General features: G+C 43.8%; 1 protein-coding gene across 6 annotated transcripts in view; it reads left to right on the plus strand.

Annotated features, from left to right (window-relative positions):
* The first annotated feature begins 202 nt into the window (after positions 1–202).
* The window catches only part of LOC131194953 (receptor-type tyrosine-protein phosphatase V-like), a 76,717-nt gene continuing 54,356 nt past the window's right edge, over positions 203–22,563 (plus strand). For all 6 annotated transcript variants that reach the window (XR_009154356.1, XR_009154357.1, XM_058176578.1 and 3 more), the window contains exons 1-3: positions 203–287; positions 14,225–15,090; positions 21,921–21,984. Coding sequence is in view for 4 of the 6 variants with exons in the window: in XM_058176578.1 (XP_058032561.1) it covers positions 14,905–15,090; positions 21,921–21,984 (250 nt within the window). In the remaining 2 variants the exon portion in view is untranslated. The remainder of the gene's footprint in view (positions 288–14,224; positions 15,091–21,920; positions 21,985–22,563) is intronic.

Genomic DNA, 22,563 nt, shown 5'->3' on the forward strand with positions numbered 1-22,563 from the left:
AGATGCTTTCCACTCCAGAGATATGTGACTGGGAAGCAAAGCAGAAATACATGCCAGCAAGAGTTGGTATAGAGCAGACCATTTTAGAGCAGGCTTTTGATTCCCCCCAGTGCTTTCTCTCTTTTGGTTTGGGACAAGCCCAAGCAAGCTATCCAAATGGCCAGCTGGGACTTGTTAGCTATGTTGTGCAACTGTAGAAGAGAGATGGGAGGCCAACAGCATTCTTTGTTCACTGTACAGTCAAGAAAGATTTTGCTGCGTAGATATTGGAATAAAGAGCAAAACAGGTAGGCGCTCCCAAAACAGAAATTTCCAGGAGAAAATTTGTTCCAGTTTGGGGTGGCTGGGTGGTGAGAAAAATATAAATGGTGAATTAATGTTTGTCATCTTTAACCTATGCCTATAGGTATAGGGAGTGACATTATACCTGCATCCCTACCATACTGGAAAATTACTTTCCCTTTTAAGATAGCTCATTTGGAAGTTAGCTTGCAACACTGCTGGAAAAACATTTGGCATTTGGAATTCTTTTGATGCCTCCCTGGTTTGTGCATGTATTATAATGCATATGAGATTTTTTTGAATAAATATAGCCAATGTGGTTTCTAAATTTATGGCTTGACATGTCTGAATAAACAACAATGGTTAAATGTGACATGTTGTAGGGTGTATAGAGGAGGGCCTCGAAGGACAGAGGAAAGATCCATTACCAAGGCAACATCAGATAAACATGGCTTGAGCTCAGGCCAATAAAGTGGTTTTACAAAAATGCCTCAGTCAGGCCCCTTTTAATTCTCATGAAGCTAACAGGAGGACAAGAAGTTGTTTCAGACTTGCTTGCAAGATTTTGTTACTATAGCTGTTTTAATAAAAGTAGCTTTAGGCCCACATGGTGTCCATGTCTGGTCTACTCTAAAGGGTTGATACAGGTGAACCCAAACCCTGAAAACTGTGATCTGTGAGGATTGGCACAAGGTAAGTTTACTTATCACGCAGAGCTTCCGATGGGGAAATATTGTCCAGGAAAATGATTTTAAAAATGGAAACATAGTTCTCAGGTTCCAGTTTTCAAAAATGGAAACAAATGTGAAGGAAAACTACAGATTCCTATTCTGTAGAGAAAGAGGGACAAAGTGCAACTTTCTGCTGAGATAATTTAATATTCTTGGAATAGAAAATGCAGAAGGAAAAAATGTATATACTTCTTCAACATGGCTACCTTCAACTTCTTCATTCCTGATGAATCTCCATCATTCCCAGCCAGCATAATTGGGGGATGGGGGGGGGAGAGAGATTTGAGAAAAATGACTTGCTGATTTTAGAACATTTCACCATTGGTGGCTTTTACAATCCTGTGGACTTTGGCAGGAAATGGACTAAGGGTTCTCTATAGGCTAACAGAATCCAAACTCTAATTGTAATGGCTGAACTTGGGCATGTGGTTCTGCACAATAGCTGCCATTTGGCTTGGATAGAAACTTGATTCCAATGGGGCTGAGCTCACAGGTCACAGCCAATAACAGATTTATCTGGTATTCTCCAACCTCCTGAAAACTGGTGTAACCCATTCCATCTATATAGAGCAGGTGCTGAGAATCAAAAATTGAGAAAAGCTAAATAGACTGGCTAACTTTTCTGTATTGATATAATGCTGGCTATTGCCTTGGGACAGGAATTAGGAGCGGTCAGTCTGACAGGTTTTTAAAAGTGGCGACTAGTGCAAAATGGACAAGGTCACTGTTAAAGAGGAAGAATTTCAGCAAATTGCAGATTTTCTTTCCTGAGTCATCATTAATTTTCTTGGCATTTGGTCACTAGTCATTCTGGAGAATTTCAAAATGTAGAGCTAATTTCCCCTTTTCTCTATTACATACTATTACATGCTGCTCTTCCCTTATTCTCTTTTGATAATTCTGGCCAGGAAATATGAATCCAGCACATTTAGGGGTGACAAAGTTTGGGAACATATCATGAATTACACCCTCCATATGCTCTCCAGTTCTAGCAAATATGCACAGTGCTCTTCTTCCCACTCCCCGCCCCCCCATCAAACAACTCACAACAATTTCTGCAATGAAAATTTGCAGGTCCCTAAAAAAGATTGCAGGGTTCCAATTTCTCTGCCGGTCTGCCTTCTGGCTGTTCTGTTTTTAATTACAGTATGTCTTAATGTTATGTCTTCACCTCCCATTCCCAATCCACCCCTGTGCACATAACCTAATCCCAGCAGTGGCTCCCACTGCTTGATGGAAAATGTGATGACTCAACAACCTTGTTCCAGCCAGCCTCTTGCTTGAGTCCAGCTCTATCTGATGTCAAAGGTAGAGGGCAGAAGGAGAAGAGCTGGGCTTCTCCAGCTCTTTAATTGCCCCTCCATTGTTTTGTTACCCTTTCTCCAGGGATTAAAGCAGAAGCTCTGTACAAGGAATTTAAGCAACTAAGGTGTTGCTGCTCCAGGTTGACTGAGCTCTCCTTATATCGGAGAGATTGACAAGACATGCTTGCAGAATTTGCATAGGAAATGTTCCACAGACATTATATACCTTGCCTCCTTGCAAGTTAAGAGGGTGCTAGTATTCTCATATTTTCTAATGAGTGGCTGAAGTGAAGGGATTTGGATGTGTTATGAATTAAACTTATTAACATGAGTTAGCAGTTGTAGTAAGTCAACAAAGGTCAAGAGGGATATTTCAGGTATAGAGCAAGCATTTTGACAGTGTCTCCTTCCAAGCTCAAAGACAGCAATATGTGGGTGAAATGAGAGCAGATAGGCAAAATAATACAAAAAAAGGAGGGAAGAGAGGGATAAATCTGATGTGATACTGAAGTTTCCATGGTCAAGAGTTTTAAGATGAAAAGTGAGAGAAGATTGATGGAGAAATCAGCAGATTTTAAACACTTGCACATAGTATGGATTTTAGTAGTTTTATGGCCATTACATGGATATTCTTTAACTGTTTTTCCCTGGAGTATATTGAAATACTACAGTATATTAATATATATGTATACTTCATGGTCTCATTTGTTGCACTTCAGATGTATTGATGTTCTTCTGCAAGGTGCTTTTTCCCTTTTTTTGTGGCAGTAGATATTGCAATTAATCTTTCCATCACTTTAATATTTCTCACATTGCAAGTCACTGACAATATTTCCCTCAAGACCTCCCTTTCCTCAGTTAGAAAGCTCTTTATAATTTATAATTATTCTTCTGACAATCTTCAAGAAGCCTCACTCTTTATTTTTTTAACTTTCTGCTAAACAGAGGCCATTTCATGAAATTCCATCTTATCTGGGTAAGCTACTTTAGATGATGAGTATTAAAATGGAAGAAGTCCAAGTTTTAGTGCTCAGTTGGCACACCAAACTGTTTCATTCAAACAATTCTGTCATACTCTGTAAGAATAGATGCTTTGGTTGTTTTAAAATTATAAGTAATTTGTTTGACATGATATGAATATTTTTTTAGATATTTATATGTAACAATTGACTTTTCAAAAATAAGTTGCTGCATATTCAAAGCTTTGGACAATATTTATTGCTGCAAAAATCTTGCATTGTACAGCTCAGCTTTTTCCAGTACAGCATCCTCCTCCATATATCCCTAATATATGACCTTATCCAGGGGGGCGCTGCGGACCTTATAGGCGTTACGGAAACCTGGCTGGGCACGGAAGGGGGTGTGCCCCTTGTGGAGATGTGCCCGCCGGGTTTCCGTGCATTCCATCAGCCGAGGGCTCAGGGTAGGGGTGGCGGGGTGGCGGTTGTGATTAGAGAGAGTCTAGAGCCGAGGGAGACCACTGTACCTCAGATTGCCGGGTGCGAATCCCTCTTTGTGAGATGGGGTCATAGGTGCCAGATGGGTTTGCTGATCACGTACCTGGCTCCTTGCTGCGTGACAGCTGCCCTGCCCGAGCTCCTGGAGGTGGTGGCTGGGGTGGCAGTTGAAACCCCCAGACTTTTAGTCATGGGGACTTTAACTGCCATCGTCCGCCTGCCATCGACGGCAGCTCGGGAGATCATGGCTTCCATGACGGCCTTGGACCTGACCCAAGTAGTTGATGGCCCTACTCACATTGGGGGTGGCACTCTGGACCTGATTTTTGTCTCTGGTCAGTGGTTGAGAGATCTGGACTTAAAGGAAATAGTCACTGAACCTTTGTCATGGTCAGATCACTCTCTCCTTCGTCTGGACTTTCTGACCGCCATTCACCACCGCAGGGAGACGGAGCCGATACGTTGGTTCCGTCCCAGGCGCCTGATGGACCCGGAGGGGTTCCGGACGGAGCTTGGGCCATTTCCTGAGGGTCTGGCTCACGGCTCGGCTGAGGAACTTGTTGCGGCCTGGGAACGGGCCGCGGCGGGGGCCTTAGACCGTGTCGTGCCTTTGCGGCCTCTGCCCCGGCGCAGGCCCCACCCGGCTCCTTGGTTCTCCGAGGAGCTGAGAGGGATGAAACGCCGGAGAAGACGCCTAGAGAGTTCCTGGAGGTCCAGCCGTTCAGAAGCTGATCGGACACTAGTGAAGTCCTATACTAGGACTTACCTAGTGGCATTGAGGGAAGCGAGGCGTAGCTACGCCTCCTCCCTCATTGCATCGGCAGATAACCGCCCAGCCGCCCTGTTTCGGGTGAGCCGCTCCCCCCCACACCACGGGGGGGGGGATGGCCCGCTGCAGGACGTGCTGAGGAGTTTAACGGTTATCTATACGATAAAATCGCTCAGCTTCGGGATGGTTTGGACCAAGATTGCGTGATACGGGTGAGACAGCTGAGGGTGGTCTTGGTGACATTTTATGGGATGAGTTTGACCCTGTCGCTCCCGAGGACATGGACAGGTTGTTGGGGAGGCTGAATGCCACCACGTGTTTACTGGACCCGTGCCCCTCCTGGCTGGTGCTGGCCACTCAGGAGGTGACACGAGGCTGGCTCCAGGCGATTACGAGCGCTTCCTTGGTGGAGGGTGTCTTTCCGGCCGCCTTGAAAGAGGCGGTGGTGAGGCCCCTCCTCAAGAAGCCTTCCCTGGACCCCGCTGTTTTAGGTAATTATCGTCCGGTCTCCAACCTTCGGTTCGCGGCGAAGGTTGTAGAGAGTATGGTGGCATATCAGTTTCCCTTGCACCTGGATGAAACTGTCTATCTAGACCCGTTCCAGTCCGGTTTCCGGCCCGGTTACAGCACGGAGACGGCTTTGGTCGCGTTGGTGGATGATCTCTGGAGGGCCAGGGATAGGGGTTGTTCCTCTGCCCTGGTCCTATTAGACCTCTCAGCGGCTTTTGATACCATCGACCATGGTATCCTGCTGCGCCGGTTGGAGGGATTGGGAGTGGGAGGCACCGTTTATCGGTGGTTCTCCTCCTATCTCTCCGACCGGTCGCAGTCGGTGTTGACAGGGGGGCAGAGGTCGGCCCCGAGGCGCCTCACTTGTGGGGTGCCGCAGGGTCGATCTCTCGCCTTCTGTTCAACATCTACATGAAGCCGCTGGGTGAGATCATCAGTGGGTTCGTGTGAGGTACCAGCTGTATGCGGATGACACCCAGCTGTACTTTTCCACACCGACCACCCCAACGGTTATCAAGTGCTGTCCCGTGTCTGGAGGCCGACGGGTCTGGATGGGGAGAAACAGGCTCAAGCTCAATCCTCCAAGACAGTGTGGCTGTGGATGCCGGCACCCCGGTACAGTCAGCTAAATCCGCGGCAGACCATCGGTGGCGAGTCATTGGCCCCGATGGAGAGGGTGCGCAACTTAGGCGCCCTCCTGGATGAACGGCTGTCTCTAGAAGATCATTTGACGGCCGCCTCCAGGAGAGCGTTCTACCAGGTTCGCCTGGTGCGCCAGTTGCGCCCCTTTCTGGACCGGGAGGCCCTATGCACGGTCACCACGCCTCGTGACGCCTCGCCTGGATTACTGCAACGCCTCTACATGGGGCTCCCTTGAAGGGCATCCGAGGCTGCAGTTAGTCCAGAATGCGGCTGCGCTGGTGATAGATGGAGCCCTCGTGGCTCCCGTGATAACACCCATCCTGCGCAGGCTGCACTGGCTACCTGTGGCCTTCCGGTGCGCTTCAAGGTTTTGGTGACCACCTTTAAAGCGCCCATGGCATAGGGCCGGGTTATTTACGGGACCGCCTACTGCGACCAGATACCTCTCACCGACCTGCGCCTCACAGGAGGGACTCTCAGGGTGCCGTCAGCTAGGCAGTGTCGTCTGGCGACGCCCAGGGGAAGGGCCTTCTCTGTGGGGGCTCCCACCCTCTGGAACGAACTCCCCCCAGGACTCCGTCAACTTCCAGATCTTCGGACCTTCCCTCGCGAGCTCAAGACTCATTTATTCATCTGCAGGACTGGCTTAGATTTTTAAATTTAGAGGGTTTTAAATTGATTTTAATATTTATATTTCTATTTTTAACAATTGGTATTATTAACCATTGGCATTAGAATAAGTCTTTTAATGATTATTTTAATTTGTATATTGATGTTTTTATATGCCTGTAAACCGCCCTGAGTCCTTTGGGAGATAGGGCGGTATATAAGTTTAAATAATAAATAAATAAATAAATAAATAAATAAATAAATAAATGTGTTGTCATCCTCCTGGCAGTTATGAAAATTGAAATTCCAACACATTATACTCATAGTTAAAATTTAAAAAGATTGACATCATCTGCACAGAATCCAATTTTGGTTTGTGTTCGTGGAACTAGGCTGGAGCATCTTGGAGCCCAACAGGTTCCCCTCTTTTTTCATAAGCACATGAAACCCTGAGAAGAAGAATTCTTATTCTAACTACACGCTAATTAATACTTTCTACATTTTCCTCTATTCTTTTGCTAGCAGTGTCTGTTAAAAAAACACCTTTGGGTCCTACTATTTAGCTCTGCTGCAGAAGATATCTTATTATATACTGTGCTGGCTGAGATCTGCCTAGTTGAGGGATTAAAGCTGGCAGGAATTCCAGTTCCAAGAGCAAAGCCTGAGCTGGGTTTTTTGCAACCACAGACTCCTGGAAATCAGCCTTTCCAAACAGCTTCCCATCCGGAAGCCAGCTGGCTCCTCTTCTGCTTTGGCAAGAAGCTCCACCCGCTCCCCTTCCCTCACTTTTTCCCATTATCCCGCAGAAAAAGCCACCTAAATGTGGAGGGGAAACCCAATGCAAAGCCATCCACAGCCCCCAGGTCCTTTGTCAATTGCCCCGGAGCGTCATCTTACAAAGAGTCCTTTTGAGATGTAGCCAAATAGATATAATCATTTGTCTGTCTGTGTGTGTGTGAAAGCCTAATAGAGATGAAATGTCTGTGTACTATTGCTGCATAATATCTACCCAAATAATGAGAGCCCTTTTAAGATATACTCAGATATGGATTTAGGTATGGTAGTTTTGCTATGATTAAGACCTAACAGGATGATTCATAGTTTCTTTCTAAGCTGCTTGGTACCTGTCATCAACATGGAATCCTCCATATAGGTTTAAGTGGATGCCGCATCCCGCACAGTCAGCTAAATCCGCGGCTGACCATCGGTGGCGAGTCATTGGCCCCGATGGAGAGGGTGCGCAACTTAGGCGCCCTCCTGGATGAACGGCTGTCTCTAGAAGATCACTTGACGGCCGCCTCCAGGAGAGCGTTCTACCAGGTTCGCCTGGTGCGCCAGTTGCGCCTTTCTGGACCGGGAGGCCCTATGCACGGTCACCACGCCTCGTGACGCCTCGCCTGGATTACTGCAACGCCTCTACATGGGGCTCCCTTGAAGGGCATCCGAGGCTGCAGTTAGTCCAGAATGCGGCTGCGCTGGTGATAGATGGAGCCCTCGTGGCTCCCGTGATAACACCCATCCTGCGCAGGCTGCACTGGCTACCTGTGGCCTTCCGGTGCGCTTCAAGGTTTTGGTGACCACCTTTAAAGCGCCCATGGCATAGGGCCGGGTTATTTACGGGACCGCCTACTGCGACCAGATACCTCTCACCGACCTGCGCCTCACAGGAGGGACTCTCAGGGTGCCGTCAGCTAGGCAGTGTCGTCTGGCGACGCCCAGGGGAAGGGCCTTCTCTGTGGGGGCTCCCACCCTCTGGAACGAACTCCCCCCCGGACTCCGCCAACTTCCAGATCTTCGGACCTTCCGTCGCGTGCTCAAGACTCATTTATTCATCTGCAGGACTGGCTTAGATTTTTAAATTTAGAGGGTTTTAAATTGATTTTAATATTTATATTTCTATTTTTAACAATTGGTATTATTAACTATTGGCATTAGAATAAGTCTTTTAATGATTATTTTAATTTGTATATTGATGTTTTTTATATGCCTGTAAACCGCCCTGAGTCCTTTGGGAGATAGGGCGGTATATAAGTTTAAATAATAAATAAATAAATAAAAATAAATAAATAAATAAATAAATGTGTTGTCATCCTCCTGGCAGTTATGAAAATTGAAATTCCAACACATTATACTCATAGTTAAAATTTAAAAAGATTGACATCATCTGCACAGAATCCAATTTTGCTTTGTGTTCGTGGAACTAGGCTGGAGCATCTTGGAGCCCAACAGGTTCCCCTCTTTTTTCATAAGCACATGAAACCCTGAGAAGAAGAATTCTTATTCTAACTACATGCTAGTTAATACTTTCTACATTTTCCTCTATTCTTTTGCTAGCAGTGTCTGTTAAAAAAACACCTTTGGGTCCTACTATTTAGCTCTGCTGCAGAAGATATCTTATTATATACTGTGCTGGCTGAGATCTGCCTAGTTGAGGGATTAAAGCTGGCAGGAATTCCAGTTCCAAGAGCAAAGCCTGAGCTGGGTTTTTTGCAACCACAGACTCCTGGAAATCAGCCTTTCCAAACAGCTTCCCATCCGGAAGCCAGCTGGCTCCTCTTCTGCTTTGGCAAGAAGCTCCACCCGCTCCCCTTCCCTCACTTTTTCCCATTATCCCGCAGAAAAAGCCACCTAAATGTGGAGGGGAAACCCAATGCAAAGCCATCCACAGCCCCCAGGTCCTTTGTCAATTGCCCCGGAGCGTCATCTTACAAAGAGTCCTTTTGAGATGTAGCCAAATAGATATAATCATTTGTCTGTCTGTGTGTGTGTGAAAGCCTAATAGAGATGAAATGTCTGTGTACTATTGCTGCATAATATCTACCCAAATAATGAGAGCCCTTTTAAGATATACTCAGATATGGATTTAGGTATGGTAGTTTTGCTATGATTAAGACCTAACAGGATGATTCATAGTTTCTTTCTAAGCTGCTTGGTACCTGTCATCAACATGGAATCCTCCATATAGGTTTAAGTAAAAGATCTATAATATGAATTATTTATTTAAATATTTAATTTATAGGCTATCAAAATCCAAATTATTCTGAGAATGTTCATGAAATTAAAAGAACAATTCCATAAAAATAAGAACATCCATAGAACAAAGCCGTCCTTTAAAAGTGACAACACATGGAATTACACCCAGGACAGTGCTAATCAATGAAGCTCATCCAAGAGTTGCTATAGTATATGGGCTTAATGAGCCCAATACTGCTTATACTGCTGCATTTTGGACCATTTGTAGCTTCCAAGTGGGTCTTCAAGAACTCGTGTAGAGCACATTGCAAGAGTTTACATTGCAAGGACTATAATACCCATTAAACATACTGGTATATAACATGATAATTATGGGAGATGCCCAACACATTGTAGGGTATTTTAGGAAAATTGCTTTTAGGTGTTACAAACCTTCCCCTTCTCTTGTGAGACTAAACCTTTTGTTTTCCAGTGAAGCTGTTTTGCTGTAGGCTTATGCCCAGATAAAGTAAATACTTGGAGTAAATGTTTGAAGTTATTTTATTATCAGGTATGCCGTTAGTCCATATAATTGAATACCTCTCTTGAATCTAGAAAGTTCTTTCCCAACCTTTTGCATCTGACAATTTATGGAATTTATAATCACAGATTAGAAGTAATTCAGGCTTCGATAGCTTTGACTATTGAAAATATTTATATGCTATCGATCATACTGCCTTTTGGCTCTGGTGGCTTTTATATTTAACTACCGGTAGTAAGTCTCTTCCCAATCACTCTAGAATGACATCAGAGATTCTGTTTCAGGTTCTCCCCACCCCCAGGTGTAGTGCATTATTATGGGCTGCATTTCCTGAAGAAATTTTAGTGACATGATTATAAAGTTATAGCCAGTCAAATTAAATTGTGGGAAAGTTGGGAAGGCAAACGAGATTGTATAATGCTATAAAATTTAAACTTTATAAAGTTTTAAAAACTAATCTAGCAGAGTTAACCATAATTTTTTTTGCCTTCAAATATAACACAGATTATCAATTTTGCTAGATCAGACCAAAGTTCTATATCACCTCACAATCGGTAGTCAAAAATATGCCCTCAAACAAGACAGAATGCAATAGAACAATTCCACTCGTATTCTCCAGGAACTAACATTCAGAAGCAATACTTCCTCTCATCCTGGAAGTGAGTTACAGCCATCATTTCTAGAAGCTATTTTATCCTCTAGTTTCCAGAAGAATCTGATGGACCATAGTTAGAAACAGAACACAGATTTAATAGAATATTGGCCTCTTCCAACAGAGCTCTTTATGGTTTTAAGGAAATTTCTACAATTCCATCAGGAACATTTGCACTTCTAAATAAGGTAGGCATTTCAGTTCCTCCTTTATTAAATAATCAAAATAATGGAAAGCAGACCAGTAATTCACAAAGGGACTGCTTCCGCTTCCTACTCAGTGCAAAATGTTTCTAAAAGCCATTACTGATTTAAAATAGCTCACTAAACCTGTAATTATTGTCAGCCTATGGAACTAGCATAACATCAGAAGAGCTACTGCGTGCAAGAGGCTGATCTTTTTTAACCAAGAGAATTACATTTTAACCAAGAAAATTACAAAGAATAGGAAGCTGCTTTGTTATGAGTCCAACCATTGTTCTGTTTATATTCTTTATAGATTGGGTTTATACATTTATACAAATGACTGATAAGAACTATAACTGTTGGGTTGCAGTCTAACTTGAAGGAAATTCCCAAAAATGTGGTCACAGAAAGATCAGCTAGTGATTTTTGATTGCCAAGTAGGATTTTAAAAAATTAACCTGGAAGTTAACCTAAATTCCATCATTGGGGAACAGCTGATTCCATGGTGATTTGGAACAAACTCTTCATAACTTGAACATAAACACTTAATGACCATCTCAGAATTTGCATGTTAGGCAGGTAATTATGTTTTGTAAATAGAAGTAAGAGAGAAGTATGGTTTTAGGTTATATAATTTTAGCCTCAGCAACCTTTAACGCCCTACTCCAACATAAGGACATTGGGAATCATCCATGATCACATTTGGGTATGCAGGTCTGAGCAGTTCCTTTAGCAAAGTAAACCCTAGGTCCTCCATTGCAGACCAAAGATTTCATCAATAAAATGACTACTTTTTATCTTGTTTATGACGGCAAACATAGGACCTCTCAAATTGGGTAAAGTAAATTCTCTTTGTTAAGCACACAACAGAGAGCAAGGGAGTCATTTAGAACATGTTCTATGCAGCCAATATTTTTGCCCATTGAAAATTTCCTTTCCCTAGGCTGTTCTTATTGACAAGGGGTTGACACAAGATACACAAGATACGCTCTCACAGAGAGGGACTTCTCAGGGTGCCGTCCGCCAAGCAATGTCGGCTGGCGGCCCCCAGGGGAAGGTCCTTCTCTGTGGGGGCTCCCACACTCTGGAACAAACTTCCCCCGGGTTTACGCCAAATACCTGACCTTCGGACATTCCGTCGCGAACTGAAGACATATCTTTTTATTCGCGCAGGGCTGGCTTAAATTGAATTTTATTAAATTTTAATTTCTTATTAACTAATTTTAAATGGGGTTTTTAGTTCATTGTATACTTTTCAGGCCAATTTTAAAATAAGTTTTTTAATTGCATTTTAAATTGTATATTGTACTATCTGTTTTATTTTGCCTGTACACCGCCCTGAGTCCTTCGGGAGAAGGGCGGTATAAAAATAAATAAATGAAATAAATAAATAAATAAATAAATACATCTAATCTACTGAGATGTAATAAAATTTAAACAAAACAATTCCAAACTATAGAGGACAGATTCCATATCTAAAAAAAAAGTTTAATATTTTTGCAACAATTTTTCAAAAATTTTTATTAGTCCTCGTTTTCAAAGCAGGATAGTTTCTTGCAAAATAAGTAATTCACTTCTGAGGGACCATCACCTCCTAAATCGTATTAATATGTCTATTAATAATAAGACAAATGCTTGTGTTCCTGTCTCTTCAAGTTGAGGCATATTAACGTATTTCTTCATCTCAGATTCTTTCCTGTCACAGAAGCTTTCTTTCCCATAAAATCTAATGCATAATGTATGCCGGTTAATCTCTCATTGTCCCAGGAAACTATAAATAGGAATTAGATTTCAGTCAGGCATGAATGGAGAAACACACAGGTTCCTTACAGGCATGTTCTCCACCTCTGGCAAGCAGACCTTCCCTTCCTCCGAATCAGAAGTATAACCAAGAGGCTTAAAACACTCCAGAAATACTTTGCAAAGACAAAATCAATGGAAAATGATGGCATCAGTTGTCTGAGAAGATCTGGAATCAGTGCCTAGGACTGGAAAGGTTTTGTATTCCTTTTTCTTGACTGGTTTCTGGCATGTTTCTGGGAGAAAATAACTACAGATCAGAGGTGGGTTTGAGCAGGTTCTGACCAATTCTGGAGAACCAGTAGCAGAAATTTTGAGTAGTTCGGAGAACCGGTAGTAAAAATTCTGAGTGGCCCCGCCCACATCTATTCTCTGCTTCCAAAGTCCCAGCTGATCAGGAGGAAATGGGGATTTTGCAGTATCCTTCTCCTGGAGTAGGGTAGGAATGGAGATTTTACAGTATCCTTCCCCTGCCATGCCCAAACCATGCCATGCCCACCAAGCCACGCCCACAGAACCGGTAGTAAAAAAATTTGAAACCCACCACTACTACAGATATTCTTCAACATACGACCACAATTGAGCCCAAAATGTATGTTGCTAAGTGAGAGATTCGTTAAGTGAGTTTTGCCTCTTTTTATGACTTTTCTTGCCACATTTGTTAAATTAGAAACAAGGTTGTTAAGTGAATCTGGCTTCCACACTGACTTTGCTTGTCAGAAGGTCGCAAAAGGGACACTGCAACCGTCATAAATGGAGGTCAGTTGTCAAGCTTCTGAACGTAAATCATGTGACCATAGGGATGCTGCAATAGTCATAAGCATGAAAAATGGTCATAAGTCACTTTTTTCAGGACCATTGTAACTTTGGTCACTAAGCGAACTGTTGTAAGCCAAGGATTACCTATAGTTGCCTCTTCTCCTGCTCTGTTTCTTCCTCTTAACTTGTATGTTTCTCTAGTTCCGCCCTTTATTTGGCCAGCCAAGATGGCACATCTACTTGAGGTGAGCAGCTTTTATCTGGAATCTTTCCCTGTCAGGTGGATTAGCTTCTCTAAGCTCAAACTGGTCCAGTTACCTTTCCTCTAATGGGGAATGGCAGGGTGGAGTGGGTAGGCAGTATCAGATAGTTGACACAATTTCCTATAATAGCAACTTGTTTCTGGGGTTCCCCAATTGCTTTCCAGGGATTAACAGGGCAGTTTGAACTTCTATGCGGTTTATAACCATAGTGGGAAAAGAGATGGATATTACAGATGGCTGATTGGGATGCTGAAACCCAGATTAGGAAAATCTTCTTTTATATAGTGTGTGTGCACGTACGTGTGTGTGTGTGTGTGTATGTTTTCAGGCATTCTCTCAAGCAAACAAGTTGTGAAAGCTAATTATTAGCGTGCATGATTCAGAGTTTAGAGCAACACATCTATACTAAGTGGATGCAATGTTGATTCATAGATTTCAAATCTTAGTAATGCTTACACTTTCCCAAAGTGTCTACCATAATTCATTCATCTTTAAGATGTTGTATTTTTTTTAAATTTTCTCAGCTTATCCAATTAAACATAAGCTTGTTTGAAGGGCAAAGCTTGCCAGCCAGCAGGTTAACCTGACAGTGAAAACAGGTGGGAAAGCCTTCAAGTGACCTAATAATTCAGGTCCAGAAAATGACCCGTGGCTGCAAGTCGTCCTATGAAATTCTCTATGGGGTGGGGTAAAAAGAAAAAAAACTACACGGACTGCAATTTACTTTCCACTTAGGTTTTGAGATATGACCAGTTGTTTCTATTACAGGTTCCAGCTTAGGTTTGGCTATCCTCGAAACTCGGCTCAAACGTGCTTTCCTTTTCCACTTCGGCGTTTCCGGGAGAAGAGCAAAAACGCCTGGTGGCGGCTCAGGCTTCGTCCCTGCGGAGGAAGAGAAAAGGCGAGGAAGGAGCACATTTTAGTCGGGCGCCACACCGACAACTCCCTCGGGAGGTTAAACGCATTGGTCCGGCATTCGGCCTAAAAGAAGAACCGAGCCCCCCGCGATCCACTCCCCCGCCTCCCTTCCCCAGAAATTCTCCTCCGCTTTCACCGCCTCGTTCTTTTACACCGGCTCTGAGCGACCAGGACCCAAAGGCTGCCTCTCCGAGGAACTCGCACCCAAAGAAGAGGCAGGCAGGCACGCCCACACCGAGGAACGCCGCCGCCGGCTAGGCTCGCAGCCGTTCTTTCTTTCTCGTGGACGGGAGCGCGCCGGCGCGCACGCAGAGAGAGGCGTATATAAGACCCAGGGAGTAGCCGATCCTCCCCCACCGCCCCACCTCCACCCGGAGAGAGAGTGAGAGAGAGAAGCGTTTCCGTGTCTGCTCCGGCACGGATACTCGCCACTCGCGAGGAAGCCTTGCCCTAAACCCGCCGGTCGCAGGCAGCGGCTTTGAAGGCGATCGTTGGCATCCTGCATGCCAAAGCTTTGAGGTCACCCTTGTATGTGGGAAGCCTGTTGCCGCAGAGGCAGCTACTACAGCTGGAGAGCCTCCGGGAAAAGGGACCTGAGGGGTCCCGCGGTGCCTCTTCCTCTCGGGAGCTTGTCCGGGCACCCAATGCTGCTGCTGCTGGTGGTGGTGGGGGTCCTGCCCTTCGTTTGGGCCCCCGCACTGGCCCACGTCTGGGAGGTAAGCACATCCCTCGACTGAGGCTTTCCTCGCGGGAGCGGGTGGGCTTACTCCGCGTGGGGCGGGGCGGGGTGAGTAGCGGCAAGGAATTAATTTCTGCCAAAACCAAACGAGACCAAAGGAGTCGGATGCGTGCAGCTCTAAGACGGTATTGACCTGGTTAAATGCGTGGTGCAAATGCAACCATTCGGTGTTAACGCAAGGCTGCGAAAAGAGACGGGGAAGGCAGGCTGTACTCAAGTTCCTGAACAAGCCTTCCCCAACGTGGTGCCCGCCAAAGAAGTGGATGGTAATATTAATCCAGCTGATCCAGCTGCTGGACATTCTGTTTGGGTGGGGGGGTGGCGGGAAGTGAGAACTGCAAACCACCATCCTCTAGAAATATCTAAATTGTTGAAGGGAGCTGGTATAAACTTCTGCATTCTCCTTGCTCACAATTTTCCTCAGAAAACTTGCTTTTCTTATTCAAAGATTCACAGGGCTGCTTTGGTATGGCTTGAATTGAAAACTGTGGTTTATAATTTAGCACACTGCAGTGTGTGAGCTCAGATATTTTGGTCAAAACTATGGTGAGCTGCCTGCTGGATTTTAGGAAGATACTACCATGAGTTATATTATATTAACCCTTCTTACCTTCATCTGAGAATCTTCTTGCCACCTTGCGTAGCTTTCTTAATGTTTCTATCTAAAGTTGATAAACTGTAAACCATAGAGGCACAACTCTGTGACTTTGTTGCAGAAAGGACTTCTGGTGCTGTTTTCTTTTGGGGTAAACACCTTATGCAGAGTCCAAGAAAAGAGTAAGACAAAGAGAATACACTAATAAGATTAGAAAATAAAAGCAAGCATAAAAAACTAGGCCAACACTATTTTCTTCCCATGCACTTTTTTCTGTTTTTAGAAATTATCCTTGTTTCTGCCACATCATTATGTTTGATACAATGCTGTTTTTCTTTAAGCTTCTCTTTCTGTTTCTGAAAATCTCAATACTTCATCCAACTGTGACTTTCTTCGTTTTTTTCTTTATCTCAACCTACTTACTTTATCTTCATATATTTGTTTTGCGATTCAGTCATAATTCCCGCTCTATATGACCAAACCACTTCAATACTTAGTGTTTAATCCATATTTACTTAGCATTCATTTCTTCTTGTTTTACTACACACACTAATCTCCCATGCCTGCTCCATTTAACTATGTAGCTTTTAACACACCCAGTTCTCACTTCCATATATCAAAATAGGTAGAAGCACATCTTTAAACACAATTTTCACTTCTTTCAACAGATTCCTTATAACGGACCACTACTGCCTTTGTAGCATTATTTGGGCATGTTAAAATGTCTGCATTCATGATCCTATGTTAAATGTACTACCAAGGTACACAAATTCATCTGCTTGCTCTAGTTCACGGGTGTCAAACTTGTGACGTCAGGTTGCCATCATGTGACATTTCACGACGTTTTTTCCTTTTGCAGAGCTGGGGTGGGCATGGCCTGTGGGCCATCAATTTGACATCCCTGTTCTACTTTATACAATTAATGTATGACTTGCAATCATTTACTCCAATTTCCTTGTGAAGTATGACCCTATGTCTTTGATGCATTATTTTTCAGACCCATTTTCAGATCCCTGGTGCATCATTCAATTTATCTAAACATTCTGTGCAAATTATTTAGTTTCTCAGTCAACAACATGCATTATCTGTACAGAAAAATATCTATGCATTTACATCCTTAGCCAACATATTTCTATAGTCAACCTATGGATTTCTATTTTCTTACGCACTCACATGAGAACTTCATTCTTCTATAATATTTATTGAATGTATTTATTTATAAATGTATTATTAATAAATGTATTTATTATTTATAAAATTAATACATTTTATCCTTTTCATTCATAAATACTTTCATTTCCCTGCACGTATTTGTCGTATCTTGTTCATACAATCAGGCCATCTTTATTAGGCTCCATGATATCCTTCCCTTTCTCTTACTTTAAGAAACATACAACTTTCCTTTCCTTTCTCATACTTTTTATCATACAAATCTCTTACATTCTAAGGAGCAATCTCCTATATCCATGTTGGCGAACCTATGGCATGCATGCCAGAGGTGGCACGCAGTTCCCTGTCTGATGGCATGTGAGCCATCGCCCCAGTTCGTTCCACATATGTTTGCGCCTTCCGCCAGCCAGCTGGTTTTTGGGTCTCTGCCATGCATGCATGAGAGTGCGGGGTACGTCCAGGAGGAATCACGCAAATGTGTGGGGATGGGGTGCATGCGCGGGGATGTGTGCATTGCATTTTGGGGGTTCAGCCACTTATGCGCACTTTGGGCACTCAGTCCGGAAAAGGTTAGCCATCACTGTCCTATATGCAGTGGTCCTAACAATATGGCACATAGATACTGACTTCTATCCCAATTGTGTTTTGGTCAATTAAGTTTTACCATAATAATTTTTAGTAAGATAACTTAAACTAGATCACCCATTTTAGTCTGCAGTATTCCTTGTTGATAATGGTTAGGACATAGTTGGCGCAATTTGACCAGTAGGATATTATTGGAGGCAACAACTAAATATATGTCTGTGGCGATTCTCAAACATCCAGATCATAGTTGTTCCAAAGATGCTTTTCAAGTGGCAACTGGAATTTCTTGGGTTTTTTTCCTTGAAGATTTCTTGGATGAGTAGTGAAGTGTCTTCAAGGGAAAAACCAAGAAAGTCCAGTTGCCTTTTGAAAAGCAACTTTGGAATGACTATATATAGAAATAGATTATACATATGTATAGTATCTGGGCTTCCTTATCATAGTTTAAAAGTAAAAGCAAATGCAGAAGGTTACAGATATTACTGAAAAAATGGGGAATGGGATGAGGGGTTGATTCTTTCTTTGCCATCCATTTTTTATTCAGAATTATGGTCTTTTCTCTTTTCCTTCTATTGGTAGCTTTCCCACAGATGATAGAAATAAAGAACAAGTATAACAAGCCTTCCTACCACTATTTTGATACTTAAATTTCCATGTTGTACATCAACCACAAACGCTTAAAGGGGGTTGCATTTAATATCTGGCTTGACCCTATGTTCTCCTACTCTCAGACAAAACCCTTTCCTGGGCACCAAACAAATTTTATGTAAGGGAATCCCTACAGCTGTAGTGTAATAATTTGACCTTTGAACCAAAGGAGTTCAAGTGAACTCTGCAGCACACTACAGAATAAAGCAAATTCAGTTCCTTTGAACAAAAAACAGTATCTACTGATGAGTTTGGTTTCCCAGAAAGCACAACTTGGATGCAGGTGATGAGACCTTGGCATTGTGTGCTCAGCCTAGCTAGAGTCAAAACAATGATAGTAGCTTTCTACTAAAAAGGAAGGAGTATCTGTCCTTTAAATAGTTCTGTGATTATGGAGATGTTCAATAGAATTCTTTCTGATCAGCAAAGGATAATACTAGGCTGTGAGAAGTTTCTGTTCAACCCAAAATATGAGGCAGGCATAACTCTGATAACTGCAAGTTGTGCTTTAGTAAGTTATGTGGTTTGAAACACCAAACCAGAATTTCACAGGCAAGTACAGACAAAAAGAAAAGAAAAATGAGTAGCTCTTGTGCATAAATCTTGTGCAGTTTGGTATCACACTATTAATCTTCTCATCGCCTGACCCGGCGTAGGTCTCAACCAGCTCCTTGGTTCTCTGAGGAGCTGAGGGAGATGAAACGCCGGAGAAGACGCCTAGAGAGTATTTGGAGATCCAGCCGTTCGGAGGCTGATCGGACACTAGTTAGGTCTTTTAGTAGGACCTACCTGGTGGCACTGAGGGAAGCGAGACGTTCCTTCGTCTCCTCCCTCATTGCGTCGGCAGATAACCGCCCGGCCGCCCTGTTTCGGGTGACCCGCTCCCTCCTTCAACAGAGGGTGTGGGATGACCTGTTACAAGGGCGAGCCGAGGAGTTTAACGGTTATCTATACGATAAAATCGCTCAGCTTCGGGATGGTCTGGATCAAAATTGCGTGGATCCAGGTGAGATGTCAGAGACCCGTCTTGTCGAGACTGTTTGGGATGGATTTGATCCTGTGGCTCCCGAGGACATGGACAGGTTGCTGGGGAAGTTGAACGCCACCACATGTTTACTGGACCCGTGCCCCTCCTGGTTGGTGCTGGCCACACAGGAGGTGACACGAGGCTGGCTCCGGGAGATTATAAATGCTTCTTTGTTGGAGGGGGTCGTCCCCGCCGCCTTGAAAGAAGCGGTGGTGAGACCCCTCCTGAAGAAGCCCTCCCTGGATCCGGCTGTTTTAGGTAATTATCGTCCAGTCTCCAACCTTCGCTTTACGGCGAAGGTTGTAGAGAGTGTGGTGGCATGTCAACTACCCCAGTACCTGGATGAATCTGTCTATCTAGACCTGTTCCAGTCTGGCTTCCGGCCCGGTTATAACACGGAGACGGCTTTGGTCGTGTTGGTTGATGATCTCTAGAGGGCCAGGGATAGGGGTTTTTCCTCTGCCCTGGTTCTATTAGACCTCTCAGCGACTTTTGATACCATCGACCATGGTATCCTGCTGCACCGGTTGGAGGGATTGGGAGTGGGAGGCACCGTTTATCGGTGGTTCTCCTCCTATCTCTCCGACCGGTCGCAGATGGTGTTGACAGGGGGGCAGAGGTCGTCTCCGAGGTACCTCACTTGTGGGGTGCCGCAGGGGTCGATTCTCTCACCCCTTCTGTTCAACATCTATATGAAGCCGCTGGGTGAGATCATCAGTGGCTTTGGGGTGAGATATCATCTGTACGCTGATGATACTCAGTTGTACTTCTCCACCCCGGGCCACCCCAATGAAGCTATCGACGTGCTGTCCCGGTGCCTGGAAGCCGTACGGGTCTGGATGGGGAGAAACAGGCTCAAACTCAATCCCTCCAAGACGGAGTGGCTGTGGATGCCGGCACCTTGGTACAGTCAGCTGCAGCCGCAACTGACTGTTGGGGGCGAGTTATTGGCCCCAATGGAAAGGGTCCGCAACTTGGGTGTCCTCCTGGATGGACGGCTGTCTTTCGAAGATCATTTGACGGCCGTCTCCAGGAGAGCTTTTTACCAGGTTCGCCAGTTGCGCCCCTTTCTAGACCGGGGTGCCCTATGCACAGTCACTCACGCGCTCGTTACATCTCGCTTGGATTACTGCAATGCTCTCTACATGGGGCTCCCCTTGAAGAGCATCCGGAGGCTTCAGTTAGTTCAGAACGCAGCTGTGCGGGTAATAGAGGGAGCCCCTCGTGGCTCCCACGTGACACCTCTCCTGCGCAGACTGCACTGGCTACCTGTGGCCTCTCGGGTGTGCTTCAAGGTTTTGGTGACCATCTTCAAAGCGCTCCATGGCATAGGGCCGGGTTATTTACGGGACCACCTGCTGCCACCGACTACCTCCCACCGACCCATATGCTCTCACAGGGAGGGACTCTCAGGGTGCCGTCCGCCAGGCAGTGCCGACTGGAGACACCCAGGGGAAGGACCTTCTCTGTGGGGGCTCCCACCCTCTGGAACGAGCTCCCCCCAGGATCACGTCAACTTCCCGACCTCCGAACCTTTCGCCGCGAGCTTAAGACACATCTATTTATCCGTGCAGGGCTAGCCTAGGGTTTGATTTTTTATAAATTTAATTTTAATGGGGTTTTGTATTTTAACAATAGTTTTAAATTTGGCCTAATGGAATAAGTTTTTTAAATGTTGTTTTAACATGTATTTATATTATATTTTATGTTTTATAAGGCTGTAAACCGCCCTGAGTCCTTCGGGAGATAGGGCGGTATAAAAGTTTGAATAATAAATAAATAAAAATAAATAATAAATAAATAAATAAATCGTTCCCATTACCAATCTCTTTCCATTTATGACTGTATGACTATAACTTTGTTGCTGGTAATCCTTATGATTTATATTGATATATTGACCATCATTTGTGTTGTAAATGTTGTACCTTGATGAAGGTATCTTTTCTTTTATGTACACTAAAAGCATATGCACCAAGACAAATTCCTTGTGTGTCCAATCATACTTGGCCAATAAAAAATTCTATTCTATTCTATTCTATTCTATTCTATTCTATTCCCCTTGTTACATTTGTATTTATGTTTAGTCGCTAAGTCGTGTCTGACTGTATGTAAGCCCATGGGCCATAGCACGCCAGGCCCTCCATTGTCTCCCAGAGTTTGCCTTCATGGTCATTGCCTTGATACCATCTAATCATCTTATCCTCTACTGAGCCCCTTCTCCTTTTGCATTCAATATTTCCCAACATCAGGGTCTTTTCCAATGAGTCCTCTCTTCTCATTTGGTGGCTAAAGCATTTGAGCTTCAGCTTCAGTATCTGTCCTCCCAAAGAACAGTCAGGGTTGATTTCCTTTATGATTGACTGATCCTTGATCTCCTTGCAATCCAAGGAACTCTCAAGAGTCTTCTCCTACACCACAATTTGAAAGCATTATTTATTTATATATTGTCTTTATTATTTTTAGGCAGCAAACATAACCAGCACACCTTCCTTCTCCTATTTTCTGCAGTGAGACTTCAGAGTGCCAGAGTTCTCCGTAATATGTCAGCCAGGAATTGGCAACATCTTACATTAGATATAGGAAAAAATAATGATGGAGAAAAGATTTCATTAAGTTAGAAATTTCTCACTGCAATACAGATGCAGTTTTGATAGTGTGGGGCTTCCTTCATCAAGAAGCCTTTGAGTATTTCTTATTGTTTGTATTTATTCATTTTGCCACTCTGAATCATGAAATTAAGTTAAAAAGTGAGGAAATAATTGTATGTGTTCTAATCATACAGGATGACAGATGCAATCAAACAGAATGGCAAAAACCTTTAGAGGGAGGAGTATCAAACGAAAAAGGTAAGGCCTTTTTACCCATTTCACTGTCAAGAGACTCGGGGTAGCTTTTTACCCATTATCACTGGGAATTGCCAGAACATTTCAGGAATAATCACTTTGTACCCTGGGCCATCAAAATTATAATGTGTCCACACGTTTTTAAAGCCACAGTAATTTCCCTGGAGACCGCTCCAAGGAAGAATGGGTTAGAGATTGAAGAGAGTCAGCAAGGTTTTTCTCGTCTTTCTTGCCTTAATTTCCCAGGGAGATGCGGAGAAAGGGCTTGACTTTGGGGAATGTAAGATTTCCTCTCCTTCCACTCAGTTCAGCATCTGTGGAAACCTAAATTTGAAAAAAAAAATCTTTTTAAGTTACAGATTCACAAACATGGTTGCGAAATACACTAGATTATGGTTAACTGAACTATGGTTTACTGAATTAATTTGATTGCCTGGGTTTACACAACAAACTGAAGCCTAAAATAAATACAGAGGCTGGATTCACACAACATACCAAAGTAAGCTATAGCTATCTAATTTGAAACGTACTGTGTCATTCAGTAATAGTTAAAATGATCCTGGCATTAGAGTACATCAAATT

The sequence above is a fragment of the Ahaetulla prasina genome, chromosome 3, assembly GCF_028640845.1.
Source record: "Ahaetulla prasina isolate Xishuangbanna chromosome 3, ASM2864084v1, whole genome shotgun sequence".
NCBI classification, from domain to species: domain Eukaryota; kingdom Metazoa; phylum Chordata; class Lepidosauria; order Squamata; family Colubridae; genus Ahaetulla; species Ahaetulla prasina.